Here is a 17,761-nt window from a genome sequence, read left to right as displayed (position 1 = left end):
ATCTACATAGCTTTTAGAGGAATTAGCTGTAGGAAAATCTGCATAGATGGCACCTTTACCGAGACAGCTAGATTATGGCCATCGTTACGGTGTCGAAGTAGGAGAAATATTTAAAACATTTTACAATGTAATGGGTAACGTGCGCTTGCGAGGAAGACTCATGCTAAGAAATATGAAATATGTGGAATAAATACGTAACATGGAATGTGAGAACCTTAACCTTCACCATCCCAAAATAATAAATTTCCATGAAATCCCAAAATTTATGTTATTCAACCTATAAATTTTCAATAAACTTTTTTCACAATTTTATCTAAAAACTAATAAAGTCAACATGAAATCCACATATACGGACATTTACTGAATATTTGCGTATAGATCAATATCATTAAACGCTAACTGTATTTTATATTTATTTATTGTATGAAAAAAGATTACAAATTTATTGTTAGTATTACAAATTTACAAACTTAACATTACTGACTTCCAACACTAAAAATCTTCTATATGTTGGTCATCTTGCCCTCGTAAAAATGCAAGGTGTTGGTTAGTATTCATATTTTGCCTTTTATAGTTCACCATCTTGATCAAGTTTACATACAAGTTGCAGTTTGTCTGTAAAAATCACAAACTGCGTGTATTGTTTTACTATGATTGGGGCACACAAACGATTTGCAAACTTCACACTTGTTGATATACTTATTGGCGTTCCCACGATAAACATAACTTCTTCCATCGTTTGTTTTTTAAGGCAATACCTCGAAATTCGAGTATTTTCGATTGTCGTGTTGTATATGGCTAGACTATTTCATGAATAAAAAATATACATATTTTTAGAATTTTAATATTTTTTAGTTATTTATTAATAAATTGTTATGGAAACATTCACAGATGTCTAGAAATTAATTAAATGTCAAACAAGCGATAATACAAAGGTTCGTATTATCGTTCTCCATGGTTACGGCCAAATAACCGCTGAAATACTCGTAATTGACGGAATACCGCTAATCCTTATTGGCTGGTAACGTTATGAATGAAATAGTCTCATTAATTTCTCTAAAACGTCAAGACCACTAAGTATTTGTTTTGTTGTATGTCAAAACTATTTCTGAGTTGAACTTATTTTCTTCAGAGAATATTTCATGATGTTGGTGTAGAGATGAGAGGAGAACGACAAATTTTCTAGATTTTGTACGGTAAGGTGTAAGTCATCTTTAATACAGGGTGATTCACATAAGAACCGACACAGAGCAGGGACATATAGAGGACAATAAATTAAGATGATTTAACGCAATTTATCTCTATACTAAGTTGTATCCCTGAGGAGTTATAGGCCTTTAAAGTTGGTTAAATAATTAAACTATGTTTAACGATGAGGCAATTTTATTAGTTTTTCAGTGCTACATATGTTTCGGAAATTTCTTTCCTTCTTCAGGCACGACTGAAAATACCATGATAATATCAGATTAACTTAACAAATCAACTAAGGAGTAAAAACAATTAAGGAGCAAAAAACTAACATTTAGGGAAAACAAAAGGATTAAAAGATATCAAAAGAAATTAAAAGAAATAGCTCACCGCCAGGTCTCAGAGGAACTCCTTTTTATAATTAAAATTTATTTCTACTTTCGTCAACATTTAGGCGTATTCCCTTAGGAGTTTAGTTTAAGTCCTGAACAAATTTGAAAAATTTTTTCGTAAATGAAAAATGTGATAAAAATTATTTATGGCTTGAAGAGCATGTCATAATTTAAAATATTTTGTTATTTCTTAATAAATAAAATTCTGAAAAACAAACGAAATGGAGTCAGAGCACGTGTCTTATAGCTAATGTAAAAGTTGACTTACTGGTTATAATGTAAAAAATTTTTTTGTATTAAACAGTAAAAAGAAAAGATGAAAGACTGTATATGTGATTTAGTGAATGTAACTTACTAAATCTATAGAATTTTTATATTTGAAAACTGATAGATCTATTATGTAGTATCAACTTTGGGAGACTGAAGTAAGAGATTATTATTTTGTTAAACTGAATTAAATGTATTAAATTTGAAAATTAAATGTATTCAATGAATTGTCTATATGGGTTAATATCTGTTATATCATTCATTAAAAGGTTATTATAATTATTGTCATGTATGTGAAATTCTTCAATTAAGTCCATTTCCCTTGATTTCCTTACATTCTTGATAAGTTTAACATTTTCAAACTTTATGTTGTGTTTAAGACTATCAATATGTTTAAAAACTGCAGAATTATGTTTTGTTAAGTGTTCTCTAAATCTAATGTGTATATTTCTACCAGTTTGGCCTATATAGACCATATTACATTCTGGGCATGTTATTTTATAAACCCCACTCAGTTCACTTTCTTTATATCTGTGTTTATTATTGAATATATGTTTATATATTTTATTTTCGGAAACAAAGACAGGAGTTATTCCAAATTTATCTAGATTTTTTGCAAGAATATTAGTCAAGGAAGGTTGATAAGGTAGGCTGATGTAAAGTTGTTTAAGCTTGGCATGTGGGTAAATTATGTTGTTAATGTATGAGTTATGGACTTTAAAATAGATGTTTTGTATTTCAATTAAAGAAAAATGGTTATTGAGACCTATTTTTCAATTTTCTTGATTTCTGAGATAACATTTTCTGAATTGAGGGGAATGTTATAAAGTCTGTTGAAGAAATACCTAAAGCTTGCATATTTATGCTGATTGCATGTAAATGAGTGTTTTGGAATGATATTGTCTGTACTTGTAGGTTTTCTATAGATGTTAAAATTCAAAAGTTGATTGATGCTATCTTTAGTAATTTGTAGGTCTAAAAAATTTAAAGTAAGATTTTCTTCTTTTTCTATGGTAAAAGTTAAATTATTTATGTTATTGAAGATATTAAAAAGTGCATGTAATTTCGCTAGATTCCCATTAAAAACTATAAATATGTCATCCACATATCTTGAATAAATGGCAATGTCATTAGTAAAAAGTTTATATTTATCAGAAAACAATTCAGATTCAAAAGAGTTGACATAAATGTCAGAAAGTATTCCTGAAATGGGAGAACCCATTGGAAGTCCATCACTCATGGTGTAATATTTATCATTGAAGGTGAAGAAATTTTGTTTACATACTAAACCAAGCAATTCCAAGAAGCAATCAATTTCCAAAATATTCAAACCAGTGAGATCTTGAGTGCCAATGAGATGTTTTCTTATTATAAGAAGGGTTTGGTGTATTGGAATATTAGCGTAGAGGTTTTTTATGTCAAACGAAAGAAGTGTGCTATTTTTATTTAGTTGGAAGTTTTTTAGTTTATGGATGAGACTGGAAGAATTACTAACTGTATATTTGAAGGTGTGTTGAAAATGTGTATATAGAAAATTTTGTATTAGCTTGGAAATTTTGCTAGTTGGAGTATTCACATTACTGATAATAGGTCTTATGGTTTTATCTTGTTTATGCAGCTTTATAAGGCTTTTCATTGTAGGGATAAGGGGATTCATTTGAATGGAGTTAAAAGAATTTAAATTGAAGTTAGTTAATAAGGTTGAGTTATCTTTAATAAATTTTCTGAAAGTGTTATTGAATTTATTGGTTGGGTTATTCTTAATTTCTTTTATATTGTTTTCGAGGAAAAAGATTTCAGTTTTTGATATATAGCTGTCTTTATCTATAATGACAGTTCCCGCTCCTTTGTCACCGAGAGTAATTATCAAGTTGATATCCCTAATTTTATTTTTTAATTTTTTAATATTTGTGAGGATGTTTTTATATTTAAAGTGTGGAACTGAGCGGTTCACATTATTTTACTCTTTAGTTGATTTGTTAAGTTAATCTGATATTATCATGGTATTTTCAGTCGTGCCTGAAGAAGGAAAGAAATTTCCGAAACATATGTAGCACTGAAAAACTAATAAAATTGCCTCATCGTTAAACATAGTTTAATTATTTAATAAAATTTATGATGAACACCGAATCTACTATATCTAAACTTTAAAGTTGGGTCTTAAATTCTTAAAAAAAGTCTTAAAAGCTAGAAAAACCAAATTCGGTACACGTTATGAGTGTACCAAGGGTATTAATTGGTAGCAAGTTGAAACCGCAAGTTGAGTAGCAAGTTATTACTAATAAGGTGACTTTTTTGACAATTTTTATAACCCTATAATACTTTGCATCAGAACTTTTTAATGCGTTGATGATTTAAATAGAGGTATTCAATACGCCACTTTTTTGTCTCTTAACATTTTCTCCTAAAATCGTTAGTTTGTCCATAAAAATACTTAAACCTATTTGACATAAATTCAGAGATTGGTAAGTACTTGTTTGAAAGTATCAAGTAGGCAGGTGTCATAATGACAAATATTTTCATTGTGATTTTGTCCGTGTTATTTTCGCAAACTAAAACAATTTTTACTTAACTAATAACACAGTGGCAAACTACACAAATGCCGAAATAGCAGACATGGATTTTGTGTCTCATCACAACATATTTGCGCGTATTCATCAACGTCTTCGAGAAGATGGACATTTTTCAAGAAGAATTGAAAATTTCTGACTCATTTATTTGTATACTTTACAATCAAATCTACGATATTGACACATTTGTATTATTTTGGGTAAGACATTTTTCTTTTCGAACTTTTCAGGAACCCAACTAGCATGGTCGACAAACTAAGGAATACAAGATAATGGTAATTTATAAAATAAATAACTTTTTATTAACGATTTTGTATAAAATAGAGTTTAAACTCGTATTTTACATAGTATATGAAATCTTTTGTTAGTCACTGTATAAATAATTATTTAAAGTTTTAATTTTAACCGTATACGATTTTGAAAGAGTATGTATCCTTTTAAAACCCATACAATAACTGGAAAACTTAAATTTTGTTTTTTAATTAGATTGAATGGCGAACTACGAACGATATTACTCTTTTTTTTTACAACCGGAGGTAATTTATCCAAGATAAAGAGAAAGAATCGACCAGTATTTGATTAAAACTTTTATTATTTAATCATCGAAACACGTAGAATCGTAGATTAATTAATTCCGGTAAAATAGAGAGCTAGAACAAGATTTATTTAGATTTTTTAACTTTTTCGATTTCTAAAAGCATATATTTCCGGAATTAAATTATTTCATCATTTTGCTTAGGGATACGATTTTTTGATAACGTTGATTACGTTAAATAAGATATGAATTAAATTAAAGAAAAGATTATCGCGATAATTGATGGATTACTTCATTATCTTTTTCTTCTAATCAGTTTATTTCCTAATTCTTAATTGATCCTCTATTTTATGTAAGAATAAAGACGGTTTAAATTTATATAATCTCGGTTTAATTCCACACAATGATTTATTGATTATTTAATAACGTTATTTTTAATATTTTTAGAGTAAAATTTTGATTAAAATCCTTCAGCAGTGCATCCAGCATCCCAAGGATAATCACAAACATTTAAAGTTGGGTTGAAATGTAAACCATCAGGACATGTCATTTGAATCGGTGTGCCCCAATCACACATGTAATAAATGGTGCAATCGTGGGAATGTGTAAGGAAATCAACATAGTCATTGTGGTTGAGAAGAGGACATTCACCAACTGGACCTATTCAAAAACACAAAATTAGGTTACTGTTAAACTAAAATTAATAAAAACGTCTTACTAACCTGGTTCATCGCCACTACCACTTCCACTGCCAATATCTTCCTCTTCAGGTTCTTCCACATCAACACAATCAACATTTTCCTCGAAATCGCAAAAACCTAAGTCGGCATTCCAAACTGTTGATGGGAAGCAATCGTGTTCAACTAAAAGACCTTTGTTACATTCTAAGAATTTTGCGCATCGAGTTGGATGTGGATACATATGTTGTCCTTCTTCGGGGCAGTTGAAATCTGCACATAAACGTAATAAATTAATAAAATAAAAGTAAATTAACGTTTTAAAAATATTACCATCTAATGAAGCTGCAAGCCCCACCAAGAAAATCACGATAAAACTTGTTAATTTAAACATTTCTTATGAATTTATCCTCTAATCGTAACCGAAAACTAGGAACTATTGAAACTGTAATTTTCATTCCCACAATTTATAGGGTCATATTTTTTTTTTTTGGTCCTATCATAACTGCGGGATATTAAATGCATTTAATCAATTTATTTAATCCGGATTATTGTAATCTTTTGTTCGGATCTTAGAAATAGTCCTAGTATGTATTATCTAAAATATTTCTATGTAAGTTAATCTAAACTGTAAAAACTACGATAAGGTTTTATTTATCCAAATAATCATTTCTTTTTTTTTTCCTTTAAAATTGCGAAATATGAATTAAGATTTCGACGTAGATCAAGTAGCACAAAGAGAAGTGATGCAGGTCCAAAGAATGGATAAGGAAAGATTGCCGAGGCGGTTGGTCCAACAAACTGCCAATCGAGAAAAACTAAATCATATAGTCAGTTAATATCCATATGATTTTTTGAAATTTTCCTTTTATTTTTGATTTAAGATTATAACAATTTCTTCTTTATAATTTTTCCTGGAAAATTCAGTAATATCATCTTATAGTTTTTATATCATAAACTAGAATCTTTAAGCCACTTTTTAAGATACACATTACATCGTGATTCCTAAAAATACAGTCGATATGATTTTTTGAAAATTTGGTATTACGTTTGATTTATAAATTTGACAATTTCTTCCTTAATAACTATTTTCTGAAAATTTCAATAATATTATCTTATACTTTTTATATCATCACATAAACTATAATCTTTAAGCTATAATTTAACATACACATCATATCACGTACAAAACTACAGTCGATATGATTTTTTGAAATTTTCGTATTATTTTTGATTTATAAATTTAACCAATTTCTTCTTTAATATTTTTTTCCTGGGAATTTCAATAACATTATCTTATTGTTTTTATATCATATTATTAACTAGAATCTTAAAGTATAATTTAAGATAAACATCAGATCATGAATCTTAAAAATACAGTCGATATAATTTTTTGAAAATTTAAGTATTATATTTGATTTCTAAATTTGACAATGTCTTCTTTAATAACTTTTTTTCTGAAAATTTCAATAATATTATCTTACAGTTTTTATATTATCACATAAACTACAATCTTTAAGCTACAATTTAACATACACATCATATCATCATTCTTAAAAATACAGCCGATATGATTTTTAAAAAATTTTGAATTATATTTGATTTATAAATTAGACAATTTCCTCTTTAATAATTTTTTCCTGGATATTTAAGCTACAATGTAACATACATATCATGTCATAATTCTTAAAATTACCGTCGATATGATTTTTTGAAAATTTAAAAGTATTTTTGATTTATAAATTTGCCAGCTGTTTCTTTAATATTTTTTCCTGGAAACTTCAATAATATTATCTTATAGTTTTTACATCATATCATAAACTAGAATCTTTTAATCTTCAATTTAACATTATATATATCAAATTATGATTACTAAAAATGCAGTCGATATGATTCTTTGAGAATTTCGCGTTATTTTTGATTTACAAATTTGACTATTTCGTCTTTAATAATCTTTTCCTTTAAATTTCAATAATATTATCATATAATCTTGATATCATATTATAAATTTTACCAAGATTCTTAAAAATACAGTCGATATGATATTTTGAAAATTTAGAAGTATTTTTGATTTATAAATTTACCAGCTTTTTCTTTAATATTTTTTTCCTGGAAATTTCAATAATATTATCTTATAGTTTTTTATCATATCATAAACTAAAATCTTCAATCTTCAATTTAACATATACCTATATCATATTATGATTCCTAAAAATGCAGTCGATATGATTCTTTGAGAATGTTGCGTTTATTTTTGATTTACAAATTTGACTATTTCGTCTTTAATAATGTTTTCCTGGAAATTTCAATAATATTATCATATAATCTTGATATCACATTATAAATTAGAACCTTTAAGTTACAATTTAACATACATATCATATCAAGATTCTTAAAAATACAGTCGATATGATTTTTTGAAAATTTCATATTTTCTTTGATGTAAAAATTTGACAATTCCTTCTTTAACAATTTTTTTCTGTAAACTTCAATAATATTATCGTATAGTTTTTGCAACATATCATAAACTAGAATCTTTAAGCTTCAATTTAACATATATATCATATTATGATTCCTAAAAATACGGTCGATATGACTTTTTGAAAATTTCGCGTTATTTTTAATTTACAAATTTAACTATTTCATCTTTAATAATTTTTTCCTGGAAATTTCAATAATATTATCATATTTGATATCATATTATAAATTAGAACCTTTAAATTACAATTTAACACACATATCGTATCAAAATTCGTAAAAATACAGAGTCGATATGATTTTTTGAAAATTTCGTATTTTCTTTGATGTAAAAATTTGACAATACCTCTTCTAACAATTTTTTCCTGGAAACTTCAATAATATTATCGTATAGTTTTTGCATCATATCATAAACTAGAATCTTTAAGCTTCAATTTAACATATATATCATATTATGATTCTTAAAAATAGAATCGATATAATTTTTTGAAAATTTCGCGTTATTTTTGATTTACAAATTTAACTATTTCATCTTTAATAATTTTTTCCTGGAAATTTCAATAATATTATCATATAGTTTTGATATCATATTATAAACTAGAACCTTTAAGCTACAATTTAACATACATATCATATCAAGATTCTTAAAAATACAGACGATATGATTTGTTGAAAATGTCGTATTTTCTTTGATGTAAAAATTTGACAATACCTCCTCTAACAATTTTTTTTCTGGAAACTTCAATAATATTATCGTATAGTTTTTGCATCATATCATAAACTAGAATCTTTAAGCTTCAATTTAACATATATATCATATTATGATTCCTAAAAATACAGTCAATACGATTTTCTGAAAATTTCGTGTTATTTTTGATTTACAAATTTGACTATTTCGTCTTTAATAATCCTTTCCTGGAAATTTCAATATTAACTTCTAGTTTTTGCATTATCTCATAAACTAGAACCTTTAAGCTTCAATTTAACATATATATTATATTATGATTCATAAAAATACAGTGGATATGATTCTTTGAGAATTTCGGGTTATTTTTGATTTACAAATTTGACTACTTCGTCTTTAATAATCTTTTCCAGGAAATTTTAATAATATTATCATATAATCATGGTATCATATTATAAATTAGAACCTTTAATTTACAATTTAACATACATATCATATCAAGATTTTTACAAAAACAGTCGATATGATTTTTTGAAAATTTCGTATTTTATTTGATGTAAAAATTTGACAATTCCTTCTTTAACAATTTTTCCTGAAAATTTCAATAATATTATCTTATAGTTTTTATATCATATCATGAAGTATAATCTGTAAGCTTCAATTTAACATACATATCATATCACTATCCTTAAAAATACAATCGATATAATATTATCTTACAGTTTTCATATCATAAGAATATTTAAGCTTCTTTTTAACATCTACAGGGTGGTTCAGTTTTTAATCGGAAAACTTTACTTGGACGTAGGTACTTGCGAAAATAACACAAGTTTTTTATATAAACATAGGGTCGCAACTGTTTTGTTTTCGAGCTATGAGCTGTCAAAGTTGAGCCAAATATTTACATTTTATCTTTTATTTCGGGTATAAGTAAACCGTAGAATTTGAAATTTTGTATGTATGTACTACTGGTTAATACCTTATTTTCAACCATACCTTAAACTTCCCTAGCGCCCTCTAAGGGGATGAAATTCTCAACCCCTTTGAATTAATTAGAACAACTTTTTAACGCCATGGAATGTTAACATAAAAAAATATGGGTTCTAAAGCTTGTTCATTATTGGTACTTTTTTTGTCTCTTTAGTTTTTTCCTTAAAGATCATTCAGTCCTCTGCTAGTATAACTAAATAAATTATTGTTTATATGTAACAATTTTTACATAATGTAATAATTTTACATAAACTGGAACAGTATGCTCATCACAATAGTATATTGTTTTATATGGAAGAGAAGCAGTCGTTTTTTATGGCGTGGTCTGTTGTTTAGCGACGAACGCAGTGAGTCGCTAATGACAGATCAGCTGTTAAAATTGTGGCGTGTCCGACAATTTGCCATTTGCAATGACGGACCAGCCACAAACGAAACTGCTTCTCTTCCGAATAAAACGTAGTATTTTTTCTTCAAACTTCCAATAATACGGCGCTAAAGTGAAATGTTCCTTAGCGTTAAGGCGCTAAAGTGAAATTTACTTTAGCGCCATAACGCTGAAGTACTTTTTTGCTATGTTGATCTTAGCAACCGTCGTTATGCCATAATGATTTACTTCTACCGCGAGTAAACACGCCAACAAAGCTGTCATTCAATGACGTTTGAAGAAAAATAAATTTAAAGTACCTTTTATATGAAAATGTGGTTGGACGATTCTTTACACGATTGCAAAAGTTATATCTGCCTCTTACATTCCAGGATATTTGTGGTTGTTATTCAGTTCTTACAACAGGTTTTAGAATCTCTGGTATCCTGAATTTGATTATTTTTGGTATACTACGTTGTTCTACTAGAGCAACAGATAAAATTTTGGAGAAATTGTCTTTGCCGAAATCGTATTATTTCCGGATTATTCAATAAGTAAATAACTTGTGTATTTAGTCTTGCTATATTTAGCAAGGCTTAAAAAACAACCATTCGCCACCTTCGGGTCGTTCTTTAGGGTTTCCAAATTTCACAGGTAATTCGCGTTTGTTCTTTCTGACTAAATCGTTCTCCCTAAATAGGTCTATTTACATTTAGTTTTTAGAGTGTTAATTAGAGGTACTGATGTGAACCAATTATCCGCAGTCACATTTCTATTTGAACCTTTTGGTAGTTCACATAATCTTTCTACTACAGCATAAGAAGAATTATTACATGAGTACTGACCTATTGGTTGAATGCCTACGTACACTTCTAAGTTGCAAGCGAAGTATGTTTTTGCATCAGCCAAAACAAATATCTTAAGAACCTTCCACCACTACCCTAAGAATCTATTGAACCCCGATAGATAACGTTATCAATGCTCTTAACCAACATTAATACTTTTCTCGGTGAAAAGTCATTCAGATCCTTTGGGGAGGTAAACTGCGACCCAAAAATCGAGAATCTGATACGATTAACAGCAGGGCAGTGGCATAAAACATGCTCAATCATCTCCTCGTCCTCCGCACATAATCGGCATTCAACATCGTCGACTAGACCCAACAAATTGAGGTGTGTGTTTAATCGGCAGTGCCCAGTAAAGACACCCATTACACCTTTAATGCCATTACGAGCAAGTCCTACAATATTTCCGGGTTTTACAGTGGCGATGTTGATAAACAACTTAGCGTGTCTTATTCCAGGAGTACTGGTCCACACTACGCGAAGTCCCTATACAGCTCACAGTCCAATCCTATGTTTGGCCATCGGAAATGATATACACATAACGCTTTAGGGCTGCCCTCTCGTGCTAGCTCATCTGCCGTTTCATTGCCAGCAACTCCAGAGTGACCTGATACCCAGTTCAGAGAAAATTTGTTATCACAACACAGTGTGTTTAAAGTTCTTTTACAGTCATTAACCAGAGCCAACACTGTTTTAATAAATAATAATTTAACAAATATTTGCCTGAACCAGAGAATTTTCGTTTTCGATCCAGGACTACCGTTCAGGCAGTACAAGCTGTTATCGAGCATTAATCACTGATGGTGATATCGTCAAATCTGATGGCATTGATAGCACAATATCAATGCTTATACTGTTTTCCGCAGCGCATTGGTAGGACATATCGGAACAGTTTTGAGCATATTGCTTAAATCTGTAAATGGCAGTTCTAGCCACTTTCTCTATATGCAAATTCAAACGAAATAGACCAAGCAGAACATCCACCGCTACAGTTGGCGTTGTGCTTATCGCATCACAGATTGCCAATCCAGCTACTCGTTGAATTCGTGAAAGTTTACTGATAACTGAAGTCTGTCAGGCTTTCCCACACCAGGTTTGCTGCTCCGTATATGATCATAGGTCTAACCACAGTCACACAGAGCAACTTATTAATTGATTTTCTTCCATTCTGCGTCTCCAACTCGGCAAAACATAAACTTTGTAGCAAAAATTGAAATCTGGTTCGCGTCGTAACTACACTAGATAATTCTATTTCTGTTCAACGTGTGAAGTGAAGTTACCCATAAATTCCATCCATAAAAAGAACTATTTTGTTTGTGTATCGATTTTAATGATTAATAGCTCATTAGAAAGATCTCGTAGAGTAGAGCCTAACATAGTTTTGGTTTCGCAGATTTTGGGCGGGAACACCTTAAATTCCGCGAAAAACAGTAAAATATATAAGAAAATTCTCTAACTTTAGAGTCCCAAAAATTGAAAACTAATTAACATAATATCAGGTATGATTACCAAATCAGAATGCGTATACTGTCTTCATTAAACAAAATTGTAGTATAAGTAGTAAACTATTAAAATCTAATTTAATTGTAGTTACATTTAGTTGCTACATTAAATTGTACATAAAAATTCATGGCACATTTTTATTGTATCGTATAGGGTCGTTACCCACATTCGAATAGAAAGACCGTCTTTCAAAAAATTAATATACTATGTAAAAATAGAAGGATTGGTAACATTTGCAGATCCACTTAAATCGGACCATTAACAAAACAGTTATACTTATGGACATGATTTTGCTTTTCAAAGAACCGCCTGGCGCCACGTATGTCTGGAAAAAGGTTCGTGTTTTGTTGCACTTTTCTAATTACTCTAAACTTAGAGAATTCTTTTATATATTTTACTGTTTTTCGCGGAATTAAGGTGTTCCCGCCCAAAATCTGCACATCAAATCTGCTAATGAGCTATTAATTATTAAAATCGATACACAAACAAAATAGTTTTTTTTATGGATGGAATTTATGGGTAACTTCACGCGGGTTCATAAATCTACAACCTGTAATCGATTGGACTTGGTGTTTTTGAATATATTTATTGGTGCAAGTCATTATGGTGTTTATTATATTTATGTTGAAAAAATAATTCCAAATTTCTAAATAATTGTTAGTACCTACCTTTTAGAGAAGTCTTCAGTCCTGGCAAATATTTTATTATGTCCCCGGCACATGTTCTTACGTTTCGACGTGAACAGCGTTTTTGACATTTTATAGCATCTTTACCAATAAAATATGATCCTATTGTTCTTGTTCTATATCCGTTACGTCCTGTTCACTAGAAAAATTTTCCGGGTCCTCTTCGTCGGCAAGATTTTCCGCTACTTCGTCACTTCATCATCTTCGACATTTTGTAAATTTTCATCGATTTCTTCCTTTTCCATCTCACGCAAACAAACGTCCATAAATTGACTCAATGTTTGTTGTTCTTTTTCATATGTAACCATTACTCATTACACAATTAAATTTCACAGCACCGTGGATTACTATGACTTTCCGTAATTGAAAATACAGAACAAAGAATGATAGAAAAAGGCTTAAATATTGTTTGAACACCGGAAATAGTATTTAAACCTGGTACATAGAGCCATAAACGTTTACATGGAAGGATCTTTTAATTTTTATATCATTTCATAAACTAGAACCTTTAAACTTCAATTTAATCGATTATTGGTCGAATTAACTTTCTAAATATCTTGGATCCAAAGATCAGAAAACGTAAGAACCAAAAAGCACACCTGCTGATTTTGGGGGGACACTGTATATTATCAAACTCACATTTATATTAAAAAAATATATAGTGTAGTGAAGTTTTATTATTTATTTATATTTAATAGAAATCTCATAAACCATAATACTTTTAATCCCATCACATAGTTTTAAAACCTATTATTTATATGAATCCAAAGTTTCTTGATAATTTATTTTTGAATGCAACCAGAATGTTCAGGGTAATCGCAAACGTCAAGTTCGTGGTTGAAATATAATCCTTCTGGACAATCCATTAAGATTGGCTTTCCCCAATCACATTCATAATACCTTCTGCAATCGGATGCATCAGCTAAAAAGACGGCGAATTCGCCGTTGGTTTCGGGACAACCTTCCGGTGCGGCCGGAATTTGTTCAGCAACGCAACCAACTGAATCCGGGAAATCGCAGTAATTCAAAGATTCACTAAAATGTAACCCCATGATACAATCTTGAATGGTGGCGGCGCCGTTGTTGCATTCAATGAATTTAGAACAATCGTATGGGTATCTAAAGAATTTTTGACCGGTTGTAGGGCAGTTGTAATCTAACAAAAAATAGAAAAAATTAATAATAAAAAAACTATTAATCTTAATCTTACCTAAAGTTGGAATAGCAGCACTGGCATAAGCCAAAATAGCTAAAAACACCAATTTGATCATGTTACTTTTTTTGAAGAGAAAGTTGTTTTGATGTGTAATAATCGATAAAATGATTTATTCTGTTTAATCATTGTTTCTTAGATGGTTTATATACCAACAAAAAAATGAAGAATATGTCAGGAAACGTCGATAAGATTGATACAAAATTAAGAAGATTTGTTAACAACATGTTTATTCAATTAAATTAATTAAACAATTCTTGGTACCTCAATAAACAGGGCAATTCAATTTTTCTTAGTTTACTCCATGTATTGGTTTTTTAATCGACAAGATCTCATTTAATCAATTTCCGATTTCCGACAACAAATAACGTTTTAATTCGTTAAACGATAAGTAATCACTGTAATCAGTTCCGGTGATTTTGATGTATAGATGATAAGAAACTACCAAAAATTAAATACAAATAATTTTATTTTGAGTAGTTCGGTTCAATCTTTTTGTAAAGAAGGTGTTTTTAAAATTATTTTTGAGGTAATAATTATCTTCTATTATTATGTTTTAATAAAATTCAATTCATTTTTTCCATTTTTTTAGATTTTAATTTAAGTTTGCAGATTCTCTTTTAACTCTATTGTATTGGTAATTATCAATGACAATTTTATGAATCGACAATTTAGAATATTTTTGACTACATCAAACATTGTTATTATTTATTCTTGAGTTAAAATGATGAAAAGGATTTGAAAAAATGAAAGGATTTGTTGTTGAAAATGCAATATTTATAATTTTTGAGATTCTGACATTTGTGGGTTGGCAATAAACCATAATGGACTAAATCACTATATGAATTATATTTCATAAGTTAATAATTAACATTTGTTGTTCACCACAATGTTTTCTATTTCATTATTGTTTATATTTCTATATCAACTTCTTGAGTTATAATCAACTTTGTTGTTAAAAACGGCAAATTTGGGAGTTTGCAGATTCAAACTCTTTTGAGATTATTACCAAATCAATAATCATGTTAAGCATCATGTTTTATATGATAATTTAGAATGTTTTTTACACACATTTTTCCGTCACTTTTTATTGAGGAGTTAACACCGGTTTTGCTGTTGAAAACGCAATATTTATAATTTTTGAAATACTGATACTTAGGTTGGAAATAAACCTAAAGGACTAAATAACTATATGATTTACATTTCATAGGATAATAATTAACATTTTCTGTTAATAACATATTTTTTTATTGTTTCAACTTCTTGAGTTGTAATCAACTTTGTTGTTTTAAACAGAAAAATTTTACTTCAAAACTTGCTTTTATTAAATATGCTCACTACATGTTTCGAGAGAAACCTCTCATCTTCAGCTGAATCTAATATAAAGATTGGATACAATATTAATATAGGTACATTACTAAACCATTTTAAAAAATAAAAAACCTACGTCATAATTAACGAGATAATCTATAAAAAATTTTAATATTTTCTAAAGCTTTTTCTCGTATTAAGTTTAAATCTCGCTCGCCTTCATTTTTCCTGCAAGCATCAATCGCAAATTATCATTGATCTTTCCCCGTTGTTGAACACCATTCAACAGCATATTCGGTGTTTCTTTTGTTGATCGGTTCACAGTATTGTTCATGGCAAATTCCACTTTCAACAGCGCTCTGTCCCATTTCTTTGGATCTTCTACCAATTTACACAATAATTTGTTTACGGATTTATTTACTACTTCAACTTGGCCATTTACCTGAGGCATCCCTATGGCGATTAATTTCATATTCATTAACAATCTTCTTGAATTCATTTGATGTAAAACATGATCCACGATCCGAAACAATTCTCTGAGGTTTACTATAGGTATCAAAATAAGTTTGTAAATGTTTAATCACTTCTTTGCTATCCGTTTTCCGACAAGGATATAATCTCAAATATTTTGTAAATCCATCAATTACCGCCAGTATGTACATATTCTTATAAGATGTTTTTTTCTAATGGTCCGTAATGATCTATAGGAATGGTTTCAAAAGGTAAATTCCCTTTTGGTAAACAGTGTAGAAATCCTTCTTTCTTTCCAGTTTCAGGTGAATACACAATACATTTCAGACAATTTGAAATATAAGATTTAACTTTCTTTTTCATTTCCGGGAACTAATAACTCCTAGATATTAATTCAATGGTCTTATTTACGCCCGAATGACCGATATTGTCATGATAAGTATGAATAACATGGTTCTCCATTTCTTTTGGCATATAAAACATTAAATCTTTCTTAACTTTTCGATAAGTTAACCCGTCACGTATTTCAAACGTTTTACTTTGACTATTTGCTAATTTTTCCCTAAGTTCTTGTGTTTGTTTATCTGTATTCTGTTTTAGACTTAACATTCTTTCAAAAGTATTATCTTCAATAACTAAAATGTTTCTTCTACTTAAAGCGTCAACATGAGTCATCTGTTTACTTGATTTTTGTTGAATATTATAATTATAATTTTTAACTCCAACGCCCATCTTAAAATTCGAAGATTAATCTCTTTCTTTTGTAACGCTAATTTAATGCTATTACAATCAGTCACAATCTTCACAAATTCAAGTCCTTGCAAATAAACTCGAAATCGTTTTAACGAATACACTATGGCCAACATTTCTAGTTCGTACAAATGATATTTAGATTCTGTTTCTGCTGTTCGTTTACTAAAATAAAAGATAGGGTGAAAGCGTCCATCATCCTGTCTTTGCATTAAAATTGATCCGAAACCATAAGATGATGCATTACAATGTAACTGTGTCTCTGCTTTGGGATCATAAATTGACAAAATTGGTTTCTGCACTAACAACGTTTTCAAATATTCAAACGATTTCATTTCTGCTATTCCAAATTTGAAAATGGCATATTTCTTTAAGAGATCATGCAATGGTTTTGCTATAATAACGAAATTCTGTATGAATGGACGGAAATGCGAAGTGTTAGGGATATTTTGTGTGCGGGAGATTTTGGGTTGGTAGTGTGGAGCGTGGGGTGGCAATGGAGTGATTCCCGCGTTCGAAAAGGTTCCGAGACGTTAGATAAAAACGAACAGGTTTGAACAAGATTGAGAGAGTCGAACATGAGAGTTGGTGCGTGGCAGAGGTAAAAAGAAGTGTATCGCTAGAAAAGTCGGACTAAACGGGTGTGTTTTTGAGAAGTATAAACGCTGAACTGAATTACATTGATATTTTGTTTGAAGTTTCAATAAAGTTGTTGATTAGTTAAATTTACGTACTGTATTTACTTTAGAAGCTAAACCCAAAAACCTTTGTACCTCTCGAAAATGTTTAGGAATTGGAAATTCAGTAATTGCTTTAACATTTTCCGGATTAATTGT

The 17,761-nt window shown here is 29.4% G+C and overlaps 2 protein-coding genes across 2 annotated transcripts; both read right to left on the bottom strand.

Moving 5' to 3' along the window:
- Positions 1 to 5,320: 5,320 nt before the first annotated feature.
- On the bottom strand, positions 5,321 to 14,514 carry LOC111414610 (protein obstructor-E-like). Its single transcript, XM_023046006.2, has 4 exons — positions 14,391 to 14,514; positions 13,965 to 14,336; positions 5,675 to 5,902; positions 5,321 to 5,612 (listed from the first exon to the last, which is right to left on the bottom strand). The coding sequence occupies exons 1-4, from the start codon at positions 14,449 to 14,451 to the stop codon at positions 5,413 to 5,415; spliced, it is 861 nt and encodes a 286-aa protein (XP_022901774.2). The 5' UTR covers positions 14,452 to 14,514; the 3' UTR covers positions 5,321 to 5,412.
- A 1,392-nt stretch (positions 14,515 to 15,906) lies between these two features.
- On the bottom strand, positions 15,907 to 16,366 carry LOC139430360 (uncharacterized). The gene is made up of 2 exons (XM_071197217.1): positions 16,147 to 16,366; positions 15,907 to 16,085 (listed from the first exon to the last, which is right to left on the bottom strand). Exons 1-2 carry the CDS (start codon positions 16,364 to 16,366, stop codon positions 15,907 to 15,909), a joined length of 399 nt encoding a protein of 132 aa, XP_071053318.1.
- Between the last annotated feature and the right edge of the window lie 1,395 nt (positions 16,367 to 17,761).

The sequence above is a fragment of the Onthophagus taurus genome, chromosome 7 (assembly GCF_036711975.1).
Source record: "Onthophagus taurus isolate NC chromosome 7, IU_Otau_3.0, whole genome shotgun sequence".
Lineage (NCBI taxonomy): Eukaryota > Metazoa > Arthropoda > Insecta > Coleoptera > Scarabaeidae > Onthophagus > Onthophagus taurus.
Note: the sequence above shows the minus strand (reverse complement) of the source record. Positions and strands in the feature narration are given on the sequence as shown.

Coding starts and splice junctions, on each gene's coding strand:
- LOC111414610 (XM_023046006.2), bottom strand. CDS start 14,451: ATGATCAAATTGGTGTTTTTAGCTATTTTGGCTTATGCCAGTGCTGCT. Junction 14,337..14,390: donor TGCTGCTATTCCAACTTTAG/GTAAGATTAAGA, acceptor ATTTTTTGTTAG/ATTACAACTGCCCTACAACC. Junction 5,613..5,674: donor TGGTAGTGGCGATGAACCAG/GTTAGTAAGACG, acceptor GTTTTTGAATAG/GTCCAGTTGGTGAATGTCCT.
- LOC139430360 (XM_071197217.1), bottom strand. CDS start 16,366: ATGTACATACTGGCGGTAATTGATGGATTTACAAAATATTTGAGATTA. Junction 16,086..16,146: donor TCGCCATAGGGATGCCTCAG/GTAAATGGCCAA, acceptor GTAAATTGGTAG/AAGATCCAAAGAAATGGGAC.